This window comes from Salmo salar, chromosome ssa11, assembly GCF_905237065.1.
Source record: "Salmo salar chromosome ssa11, Ssal_v3.1, whole genome shotgun sequence".
Classification (NCBI taxonomy): domain Eukaryota; kingdom Metazoa; phylum Chordata; class Actinopteri; order Salmoniformes; family Salmonidae; genus Salmo; species Salmo salar.
In genome coordinates, this window is record NC_059452.1 from 45,400,590 (window position 1) to 45,413,615 (window position 13,026).

The 13,026-nt window shown below is 39.4% G+C and overlaps 1 protein-coding gene across 4 annotated transcripts in view; it reads right to left on the bottom strand.

Annotated features, from left to right (window-relative positions):
* LOC106561749 (homer protein homolog 2) overlaps positions 1-13,026 on the bottom strand; it is a 206,940-nt gene that overhangs the window by 146,882 nt on the left and 47,032 nt on the right. For all 4 annotated transcript variants that reach the window (XM_045689657.1, XM_045689655.1, XM_045689654.1 and 1 more), the window contains exons 3-4: positions 10,793-10,924; positions 9,987-10,079 (exon numbers count right to left, since the gene is read on the bottom strand). In XM_045689657.1, the coding sequence (XP_045545613.1) occupies positions 9,987-10,079; positions 10,793-10,924 (225 nt within the window). The remainder of the gene's footprint in view (positions 1-9,986; positions 10,080-10,792; positions 10,925-13,026) is intronic.

Below are 13,026 nucleotides of genomic sequence, written 5' to 3' on the forward strand. Positions count from 1 at the left end.
ACTGAACAGCTCTGAAACACCATGTAGTTATAGTAACAGCTAGTTAGTACTGAACAGCTCTGAAACACCATGTAGTTATAGTAACAGTCAGATAGTAACAGCTAGTTAGTACTGAACAGCTCTGAAACACCATGTAGTTATAGTATCAGCTAGTTAGTACTGAACAGCTCTGAAACACCATGTAGTTATAGTAACAGTCAGATAGTAACAGCTAGTTAGTACTGAACAGCTCTGAAACACCATGTAGTTATAGTAACAGCTAGTTAGTACTGAACAGCTCTGAAACACCATGTAGTTATAGTAACAGTCAGATAGTAACAGCTAGTTAGTACTGAACAGCTCTGAAACACCATGTAGCTATAGTAACAGTCAGATAGTAACAGCTAGTTAGTAGTGAACAGCTCTGAAACACCATGTAGTTATAGTAACAGCTAGTTAGTACTGAACAGCTCTGAAACACCATGTAGTTATACTAACAGTCAGATAGTAACAGCTAGTTAGTACTGAACAGCTCTGAAACACCATGTAGTTATTGTAATAGCTAGTTAGTACTGAACAGCTCTGAAACACCATGTAGTTATAGTAACAGCTAGTTAGTACTGAACAGCTCTGAAACACCATGTAGTTATAGTAACAGTCAGATAGTAACAGCTAGTTAGTACTGAACAGTTCTGAAAAACCATGTAGTTGTAGTAACAGTCAGATAGTAACAGCTAGTTAGTACTGAACAGCTCTGAAACACCATGTAGTTATAGTAACAGCTAGTTACTACTGAGCAGCTCTGAAACACCATGTAGTTATAGTAACAGTCAGATAGTAACAGCTAGTTAGTACTGAACAGCTCTGAAACACCATGTAGTTATAGTAACAGCTAGTTAGTACTGAACAGCTCTGAAACACCATGTAGTTATAGTAACAGCTAGTTAGTACTGAACAGCTCTGAAACACCATGTAGTTATAGTAACAGCTAGTTAGTACTGAACAGCTCTGAAACACCATGTAGTTATAGTAACAGTCAGATAGTAACAGCTAGTTAGTACTGAACAGCTCTGAAACACCATGTAGTTATAGTAACAGTCAGATAGTAACAGCTAGTTAGTACTGAACAGCTCTGAAACACCATGTAGTTATAGTAACAGTCAGATAGTAACAGCTAGTTAGTACTGAACAGCTCTGAAACACCATGTAGTTATAGTAACAGTCAGATAGTAACAGCTAGTTAGTACTGAGCAGCTCTGAAACACCATGTAGTTATAGTAACAGCTAGTTAGTACTGAGCAGCTCTGAAACACCATGTAAATATAGTAAGAGTCAGATAGTAACAGATATGTAGGACTGAACAGCTCTGAAACACCATGTAGTTATAGTAACAGCTAGTTAGTACTGAACAGCTCTGAAACACCATGTAGTTATAGTAACAGTCAGATAGTAACAGCTAGTTAGTACTGAAAAGCTCTGAAACACCATGTAGTTATAGTAACAGTCAGATAGTAACAGCTAGTTAGTACTGAACAGCTCTGAAACACCATGTAGTTATAGTAACAGTCAGATAGTAACAGCTAGTTAGTACTGAACAGCTCTGAAACACCATGTAGTTATAGTAACAGTCAGATAGTAACAGCTAGTTAGTACTGAACAGCTCTGAAACACCATGTAGTTATAGTAACAGTCAGATAGTAACAGCTAGTTAGTACTGAGCAGCTCTGAAACACCATGTAGTTATAGTAACAGCTAGTTAGTACTGAGCAGCTCTGAAACACCATGTAAATATAGTAAGAGTCAGATAGTAACAGATATGTAGGACTGAACAGCTCTGAAACACCATGTAGTTATAGTAACAGCTAGTTAGTACTGAACAGCTCTGAAACACCATGTAGTTATAGTAACAGTCAGATAGTAACAGCTAGTTAGTACTGAAAAGCTCTGAAACACCATGTAGTTATAGTAACAGTCAGATAGTAACAGCTAGTTAGTACTGAACAGTTCTGAAAAACCATGTAGTTGTAGTAACAGTCAGATAGTAACAGCTAGTTAGTACTGAACAGCTCTGAAACACCATGTAGTTATAGTAACAGCTAGTTACTACTGAGCAGCTCTGAAACACCATGTAGTTATAGTAACAGTCAGATCCTAACAGCTAGTTAGTACTGAACAGCTCTGAAACACCATGTAGTTATAGTAACAGCTAGTTAGTACTGAACAGCTCTGAAACACCATGTAATTATAGTAACAGTCAGATAGTAACAGCTAGTTAGTACTGAACAGCTCTGAAACACCATGTAGTTATAGTAACAGTCAGATAGTAACAGCTAGTTAGTACTGAACAGCTCTGAAACACCATGTAGTTATTGTAACAGCTAGTTAGTACTGAACAGCTCTGAAACACCATGTAGTTATAGTAACAGCTAGTTAGTACTGAACAGCTCTGAAACACCATGTAGTTATAGTAACAGTCAGATAGTAACAGCTAGTTAGTACTGAACAGCTCTGAAACACCATGCAGTTATAGTAACAGTCAGATAGTAACAGCTAGTTAGTACAGAACAGCATTGAAACACCATGTAGTTATAGTAACAGCTAGTTAGTAATGAACAGCTCTGAAACACCATGTAGTTATAGTAACAGTCAGATAGTAACAGCTAGTTATTACTGAACAGCTCTGAAACACCATGTAGTTATAGTAACAGCTAGTTAGTACTGAACAGCTCTGAAACACCATGTAGTTATAGTAACAGTCAGATAGTAACAGCTAGTTAGTACTGAACAGCTCTGAAACACCATGTAGTTATAGTAACAGCTAGTTAGTACTGAACAGCTCTGAAACACCATGTAGTTATAGTAACAGTCAGATAGTAACAGCTAGTTAGTACTGAACAGCTCTGAAACACCATGTAGTTATAGTAACAGCTAGTTAGTACTGAACAGCTCTGAAACACCATGTAGTTATAGTAACAGTCAGATAGTAACAGCTAGTTAGTACTGAACAGCTCTGAAACACCATGTAGTTATAGTAACAGTCAGATAGTAACAGCTAGTTAGTACTGAACAGCTCTGAAACACCATGTAGTTATAGTAACAGCTAGTTAGTACTGAACAGCTCTGAAACACCATGTAGTTATAGTAACAGTCAGATAGTAACAGCTAGTTAGTACTGAACAGCTCTGAAACACCATGTAGTTATAGTAACAGTCAGATAGTAACAGCTAGTTAGTACTGAACAGCTCTGAAACACCATGTAGTTATTGTAACAGCTAGTTAGTACTGAACAGCTCTGAAACACCATGTAGTTATAGTAACAGCTAGTTAGTACTGAACAGCTCTGAAACACCATGTAGTTATAGTAACAGTCAGATAGTAACAGCTAGTTAGTACTGAACAGCTCTGAAACACCATGCAGTTATAGTAACAGTCAGATAGTAACAGCTAGTTAGTACAGAACAGCATTGAAACACCATGTAGTTATAGTAACAGCTAGTTAGTACTGAACAGCTTTGAAACACCATGTAGTTATAGTAACAGTCAGATAGTAACAGCTAGTTATTACTGAACAGCTCTGAAACACCATGTAGTTATAGTAACAGCTAGTTAGTACTGAACAGCTCTGAAACACCATGTAGTTATAGTAACAGTCAGATAGTAACAGCTAGTTAGTACTGAACAGCTCTGAAACACCATGTAGTTATAGTAACAGCTAGTTAGTACTGAACAGCTCTGAAACACCATGTAGTTATAGTAACAGTCAGATAGTAACAGCTAGTTAGTACTGAACAGCTCTGAAACACCATGTAGTTATAGTAACAGCTAGTTAGTACTGAACAGCTCTGAAACACCATGTAGTTATAGTAACAGTCAGATAGTAACAGCTAGTTAGTACTGAACAGCTCTGAAACACCATGTAGTTATAGTAACAGTCAGATAGTAACAGCTAGTTAGTACTGAACAGCTCTGAAACACCATGTAGTTATAGTAACAGCTAGTTAGTACTGAACAGCTCTGAAACACCATGTAGTTATAGTAACAGTCAGATAGTAACAGCTAGTTAGTACTGAACAGCTCTGAAACACCATGTAGTTATAGTAACAGTCAGATAGTAACAGCTAGTTAGTACTGAACAGCTCTGAAACACCATGTAGTTATAATAACAGTCAGATAGTAACAGCTAGTTAGTACTGAACAGCTCTGAAACACCATGTAGTTATTGTAATAGCTAGTTAGTACTGAACAGCTCTGAAACACCATGTAGTTATAGTAACAGCTAGTTAGTACTGAACAGCTCTGAAACACCATGTAGTTATAGTAACAGTCAGATAGTAACAGCTAGTTAGTACTGAACAGCTCTGAAACACCATGCAGTTATAGTAACAGTCAGATAGTAACAGCTAGTTAGTACTGAACAGCTCTGAAACACCACGTAGTTATAGTAACAGCTAGTTAGTACTGAACAGCTCTGAAACACCATGTAGTTATAGTAACAGCTAGTTAGTAATGAACAGCTCTGAAACACCATGTAGTTATAGTAACAGCTAGTTAGTACTGAACAGCTCTGAAACACCATGTAGTTATAGTAACAGTCAGATAGTAACAGCTAGTTAGTACTGAACAGCTCTGAAACACCATGCAGTTATAGTAACAGTCAGATAGTAACAGCTAGTTAGTACTGAACAGCTCTGAAACACCATGTAGTTATAATAACAGTCAGATAGTAACAGCTAGTTAGTACTGAACAGCTCTGAAACACCATGTAGTTATTGTAATAGCTAGTTAGTACTGAACAGCTCTGAAACACCATGTAGTTATAGTAACAGCTAGTTAGTACTGAACAGCTCTGAAACACCATGTAGTTATAGTAACAGTCAGATAGTAACAGCTAGTTAGTACTGAACAGCTCTGAAACACCATGCAGTTATAGTAACAGTCAGATAGTAACAGCTAGTTAGTACTGAACAGCTCTGAAACACCATGTAGTTATAGTAACAGCTAGTTAGTACTGAACAGCTCTGAAACACCATGTAGTTATAGTAACAGCTAGTTAGTACTGAACAGCTCTGAAACACCATGTAGTTATAGTAACAGCTAGTTAGTACTGAACAGCTCTGAAACACCATGTAGTTATAGTAACAGTCAGATAGTAACAGCTAGTTAGTACTGAACAGCTCTGAAACACCATGTAGTTATAGTAACAGTCAGATAGTAACAGCTAGTTAGTACTGAACAGCTCTGAAACACCATGTAGTTATAGTAACAGCTAGTTAGTACTGAACAGCTCTGAAACACCATGTAGTTATAGTAACAGTCAGATAGTAACAGCTAGTTAGTACTGAACAGCTCTGAAACACCATGTAGGTATAGTAACAGTCAGATAGTAACAGCTAGTTAGTACTGAACAGCTCTGAAACACCATGTAGTTATAGTAACAGTCAGATAGTAACAGCTAGTTAGTACTGAACAGCTCTGAAACACCATGTAGTTATAGTAACAGCTAGTTAGTACTGAACAGCTCTGAAACACCATGTAGTTATAGTAACAGTCAGATAGTAACAGCTAGTTAGCACTGAACAGCTCTGAAACACCATGTAGTTATAGTAACAGCTCGTTAGTACTGAACAGCTCTGAAACACCATGTAGTTATAGTAACAGCTCGTTAGTACTGAACAGCTCTGAAACACCATGTAGTTATAGTAACAGTCAGATAGTAACAGCTAGTTAGTACTGAACAGCTCTGAAATACCATGTAGTTATAGTAACAGCTAGTTAGTACTGAACAGCTCTGAAACACCATGTAGTTATAGTAACAGTCAGATAGTAACAGCTAGTTAGTACTGAACAGCTCTGAAACGCCGTAGTCTACATCCCAAATGGCACCCTATTCCCTATATAGTGCACTACTTTAGACCAGGGTCTATGGGGAATAGGGTTCCATTTGGGACACATATATAGTAACAGTTAGACAGTACTGAGCAGACCTGGCAGGCTAAGGCTGGCTGGGTGAGAGGCTAGAGAAACACCTCTCAAACCCTCTGCATCCCGAATGGCACCCTATTCCCTATATAGCGCACTACTTTGACCAGGGCCAATAGGGAGCCATTTGGGACACATCTTGGTTACCACCAAAATAAAGGAAACACCAACATAAAGTGTCTTAATAGGGTGTTGATGGTGGTGGAAAACACTGTCTCAGGCAGCGCTCCAGAATCTCCAATAAGTGTTCACTTGAGTTTGGCTCTGGTCAAAAGTAGTGCACTATATATGGAATAGGGTGCTATTTAGGACACAGCCATCCTCTCCTCTCTGTGCCATGTGTTGCAAGGGTTTTATCAGTTAAACCAGCAATATATTAATGAATACAACCATCTCGGTTAACCCAGAACTAAAGTCTCACGTAATTGGTCAGCTACTCGATTCATTTCTGGGTCCATAGCTGAGGGGATTAAGAGATGCTAGAACGAGGAGCTCCACCCTCTCTCAACAAATTATGGGCCGAAAGTCCCCTTCAAAAATGTGAAAGATGCTAACACGTGCGAAATCGTGATTTGTCCAAATAACCAGTGATGAAATACCCAAACACAGGAACTACTGCTGCTCGTTAGCCCACGCATTCCCATTCCTTCCCCACAGATTCTAAAAGGTACCAGTTATGTTTACGTAGCTCTGTCGAAGAGAGATTATAAATCCAAAAACAATCAACTACTGCTAATTAATGAAGGAAGATATTATCATTACAGCCCAGTACAGCACATATTAAATAATTATCTATGCAAATTAAAAAGCCTATTCAACTTTATCTAATAAATGGAGAGTAATAGAGTCCAGTTTCCTCTGAATATGAACGTGATTAAACGATCTGATGTCTGACTAAATAAAGAGAACACATGCTACGGTTGTCATGGGCTCTGGTCAAAAGTAGTGTACTACATAGTGGATAGGGTTCCATTTGGGCCTCAACCAATACATCCAGAGAGTTTAGGGGCTTAAATAGGGAGCGTACACAGTCAGAATACTAATGAGATGACATGTTAGAATAGAACTGACAGTCAGAATACTAATGAGATGACATGTTAGAATAGAAGTGACAGTCAGAATACTAATGAGATGACACGTTAGAATAGAAGTGACAGTCAGAATACTAATGAGATGACACGTTAGAATAGAACTGACAGTCAGAATACTAATGAGATGACACGTTAGAATAGAACTGACAGTCAGAATACTAATGAGATGACACTTTAGAATAGAAGTGACAGTCAGAATACTAATGAGATGACACGTTAGAATAGAACTGACAGTCAGAATACTAATGAGATGACACGTTAGAATAGAACTAACAGTCAGAATACTAATGAGATGACACGTTAGAATAGAACTGACAGTCAGAATACTAATGAGATGACACGTTAGAATAGAACTGACAGTCAGAATACTAATGAGATGACACGTTAGAATAGAACTGACAGTCAGAATACTAATGAGATGACATGTCAGAATAGAACTGACAGTCAGAATACTAATGAGATGGATGACATGTTAGAATAGAACTGACAGTCAGAATACTAATGAGATGGATGACATGTTAGAATAGAACTGACAGTCAGAATACTAATGAGATGGATGACATGTTAGAATAGAACTGACAGTCAGAATACTAATGAGATGACATGTTAGAATAGAACTGGCAGTCAGAATACTAATGAGATGGATGACATGTTAGAATAGAACTGACAGTCAGAATACTAATGAGATGACATGTTAGAATAGAACTGGCAGTCAGAATACTAATGAGATGATATGTTAGAATAGAACTGGCATTCAGAATACTAATGAGATGACATGTTACAATAGAACTGGCAGTCAGAATACTAATGAGATGACATGTTAGAATAAAACTGGCAGTCAGAATACTAAGAGATGACATGTTAGAATAGAACTGGCAGTCAGAATACTAATGAGATGACATGTTAGAATAGAACTGGCAGTCAAAATACTGTCCTCAGGCTGTTGATGAGATATTATGTAACACATACAGCAGACTTTTTACAGCTCTGACCCGTCACATTACAGCCTCTCTCCCTCCCTCCCAGGGTAGATTATGTGTCTGTTTGGCGGCTGGAAGAAGATAAGTGACTCCCTGTCACCTTTGACCCCCAAGTATGACTTTACTACATCTAGTCACTCATTACTGAGTGTGTGTATGTACATTTAAAGTCAGAAGTTTACATACACCTTAGCCAAATACATTTAAACTCAGTTTTCACAATTCTTGACATTTAATCCTAGTAAAAATTCCCTGTTTTAGGTCAGTTAGGATCACCATTTTATTTTAAGAATGTGAAATGTCAGAATAATAGTAGAATGATTTATTTCAGCTTTTATGTCTTTCATCACATTCCCAGTGGGTCAGAAGTTTAGATACACTCAATTAGTATTTGGTGGCATTGCCTTTAAATTGTTTAACTTGGGTCAAACATTTCATGTAGCCTTCCACAAGCTTCCCACAATAAATTGGGTTCATTTTGGCCCATTCCTCCTGACAGAGCTGGTGTAACCGAGTCAGGTTTGTAGGCCTCCTTGCTTGCACACGCTTTTTCAGTTCTGCCCACAAATTTTCTATGGGACTGAGGTCAGGGCTTTGTGATGGCCACTCCAATACCTTGACTTTGTTGTCCTTAAGCCATTTTGCCACAACTTTGGAAGTATGCTTGGGGTCATTGTCCATTTGGAAGACCCATTTGTGACCAAGCTTTAACTTCCTGACTGATGTCTTGAGATGTTGCTTCAATATATCAACATAATTTTCCTACCTCATCATGCCATCTATTTTGTGAAGTGCACCAGTCCCTCCTGCAGCAAAGCACCCCCACAACATGATGCTGCCACCCCCGTGCTTCACGGTTGGGATGGTGTTCTTCGGCTTGCAAGTCTCCCCCTTGTTCCTCCAAACATAATGATGGTCATTATGACCAAACAGTTCTATTTTTGTTTCATCAGACCAGAGGACATTTCTCGAAAAAGTACAATCTTTGTCCCCATGTGCAGTTGCAAACCGTAGTCTGTCTTTTTTATGGCGGTTTTGGAGCAGTGGCTTCTTCCTTGCTGAGCGGCCATTCAGGTTATGTCGATATAGGACTCCTTTTACTGTGGATATTGATACTTTTGTACCTGTTTCCTCCAGCATCTTCACAAGGTCCTTTGCTGTTGTTCTGGGATTAATTTGCACTTTTTGCACCAAAGTACATTCATCTCTAGGAGACAGAATGCGTCTCCTTCCTGAGCAGTATGACGGCTGTGTGGACCCATAGTGTTTATACTTGTGTACTATTGTTTGTACAGATGAACGTGGTACCTTCAGGCGTTTGGAAATTGCTCCCAAGGATGAACCAGACTTGTGGAGGTCTATAGGTCTTGGGAAAATCAAAAGAAATCAGCCATGATGTCAAGCAAAGAGTCACTGAGTTTGAAGGTAGGCCTTGAAATACATCCACAGGTACACCTCCAATTGACTCAAATGATGTCAATTAGCCTATCAGAAGCTTCTAAAGCCATGACATAATTTTCTGGAATTTTCCAAGCGGTTTAAAGGCACAGTCAACTTAGTGTATGTAAACATCTGACCCATTGGAATTGTTATACAGTGAATTATAAGTGAAATAATCTGTCTGTAAACAATTGTTGGAAAAATTACTCATGCACAAAGTAGATGTCCTAACCGACTTGCCAAAACTATAGTTTGTTAACAAGAAATTTGTGGAGTGGTTGAAAAACGAGTTTTAATGACTCCAACCTAAGTGTATGTAAACTTCCGACTTCAACTGTATGTATGTATCTGTGCACATGCGTGTGTGCGCATGCATTCGTGCTACTGACCGTGTATGTATGTGTGTGTGTGCAATTCACCACTTCCTTACATGTTATTATGGGTGTGTGTGTGTGTTTGTGCATGTGGGTGACCATGTGTCTGTGTGCGTGCCTCTGTGTGTGTGCCCGTATGTTACCTGGGAATTGTTACTCGATGTCTCCATCTTCTCCTGTGACTTGTCCCTGGCTAGCTTCGCTGCTTCCTTCACTTCCTGGAACTTCTCAGCAAACTGAAACAAGATGAGAAAAATAAACAAAGAAAAAGATTGATTAATACAAGTTCAAATGAAAATATAAAAACACATCACTGGATACAAGCGATGTGTGTGTCGCTTAATGATGATGTAATCACATGTCCCAAATGGAGCCTGATCAAAAATACTGCACCATTGTCCTATAGGCCTTAGTCAAAAGTAGTGCACCATTGGCCCTATAGGCCTTAGTCAAAAGTAGTGCACTATTGCCCTATAGGCCTTAGTCAAAAGTAGTGCACCATTGCCCTATAGGCCTTAGTCAAAAGTAGTGCACTATAGAGGGAATCGGGTGCCATTTGGGATGTAACCATGGTGTAGATGAGGTGAGTTACTCTGACATGATGAGCTCAGGGACAGAGAGACAAACTAGACTACCTAATATTTATTCATTGTAAAATATGTGAAGGATAAAATCCCATGAGATAATTAATCATCTCATATCCAAGGTGGTTCCCAAACAACAACAACAACAACAAATACTGGACCAAAGAAACACACAGACAGGTACAATCCAAACACAGCGGTAGTGACGGAACGGCTTTATGTTGCCGGTAGTGACGGAACGGCTTTATGTTGCCGGTAGTGACGGAACGGCTTTATGTTGCCGGTAGTGACGGAATAGCTTTGTCTTTTTAAAATCATAACAGAAAACAATCAATCAATCAATCAATCAATCAATCAATCAGTACCTTGGCCAGCTGCTGCTCGGAGGCGAACCCCAGTCCGAACACTGTGTTGGCTCTGCTGTCAGCCCATTGGCCAAACTTCTGGGAGGTCTTGGTGAAGGTCATGTTGGGGGTGATGGTGCTGTTGATGATCACCTGAAGAGAGACAGGAAATGACACGTTAGTAAGAGATGCGGTGGTGCCCCTGGAGCAGCTTGAGGGGGTTAGTGCCTTGCTGGGCCACTGGGACATGGAAAAGGGTCAAAGCACAAACAGTTTGGGAAACCTCAGTGGGCCACAGTTTTGCACCTGGGGTGTAATAATCATCAGTCCAAACACTAAAACAAGAGTTTCTATTGGACAAATTCAGGTAGACCCCTCCCTATTTCATTCCATTGACAAAACTTTTTGCAACAGAATAAGCCCCTGAAGTCCTTTGGTTTTCGCCAGACATAATGGGACCCATCTCATCCAAAAAGTTGACTCCAGTTTGTCGAAAAGCACCTGAATGATCATCAAGACTCTTGGAAGAGTGTTCTACGGACAGATGAGTTAAAAGTATAACTTTTTGGATGTCATGGGTCCAATTATGCCTGGCGAAAACCAAACAATGTATTCCCCAGAACCTCATACCAACGGTCAAGCTGGTGGTGGTAGTGAGATGGTTTGGGGATGCTTTGCTGCCTCAGGACCTGGACGACTTTCCTTAATAGAAGGAACCGTGAATTCTGCTCTGTATCAGATCATTCTCCAGGAGAATGTCAGACCATCTGTCTGTGAGCTGAAGCACAGCTGGGCCATGCAGCAAGACAATGATCCAAAACATCAAGTCTACATGAAAATGGCTAAAAAGCAAAACACATTTGAAGTTTTGGAATGGCCTAGTCAAAGTCCAGACCTAATCCCAACTGAGATGTTGTGGCAGGACTTGAAACGAACAGTTCATGCTTGAAAACCCAAAAACGTCACCGAGTTACAGCAGTTCTGCATGGAAGAGTGGGCCAAAAAACCCTCCACAGCGACGTGAGAGACTGATCAAGAAACTACAGGAAGCGTTTGGTTGGAGTCATTGCAGCTGAAGGTGGCACCAGTTATTGAGTGTCCTTGGGGGCGATTACTTTTACACACTGGGGCATTGAGTGTTGCATAACTTTGTTCATCAAATAAATTAAATAAGTATGCAAATTGTTGTGTTATTTATTCACTCAGGTTCCCTTTATCTAATATTAGGTTTTGGTTGAAGATCTGACAACATTCCAGTATAAAGAAATATGCAAAAGTAGAGAAAATTAGAAAGGGGGGCCAATATTTTGTCACGGCACTGTATTATATTACTGTTGGTTCTGGCTGGGACTGGGCTGGCCAAGACACACATTATCCCACTGTGCAGAACAACATGGATCTGTGTGTATCAACCTCTGTGCTCTCCATGGAAAAGATGAGCAGAAGTGCTCCTATTGACAAATAGAAAATATAGTTTGTTTTTTTCTCAAGGCTTTCAGTTTCAGTTTCCTGTTTGTTGTTGTTGACACAAGCCACAACTTATTTTGTTCTCAGAACATCTAAAATAATCATCTTGTACAAGATTTAGAAGTGAAGCTAACCATTTAGCTTCTACAATACAACTCTGGCCAAAGATCAAGCCCTTATACAGCACCAGAAATTAAGTAAATGTGAAATAACTAAATTGTTTTTTTTGAAGAAAAAATAAACTAAAATAAACCCCACTTCTGCTAACAGTCTCCTTCCCTTCTGAACTCCAGAGAAAGAAAGACAAAATCAATTTCCATAATGACAAGAGAAAGAGCTTGAGGCTTTATGTAATCTGAAGAGGAACAGAGTAATATCAGGACAATTAGATTGGTTTCCTTCGGAGTCTCTGCCGCACACTCACACACACACACCCTGCCTCCAACTATGTCCAGTATGCACGTATCCACACAGCCCACTGACCCCTATAATGGTCATTATAACTCCCAAGTCCGTATCCCAAAAGGCACCTTATTCCCTATATAGTGGCCTACTCTTGACCAGAGCCTATAGAACTCTGGTCTAAAGTAGTGCACAATGCAGGGAATAGGGAGTCATTTGGGACACAGACCTTCTCAGTTACAGTGTAGTCCAGCTGTTATACTAGTAGCTGTTTAACAGGCCTGTTACTGTAGCATGATTACATTACATGTATTAATAGTATAATGATAGACTGCATCCTAAATGGTCCTAAGGGCCCTGGTCTAAAGTAGTGCACTATACAGGGA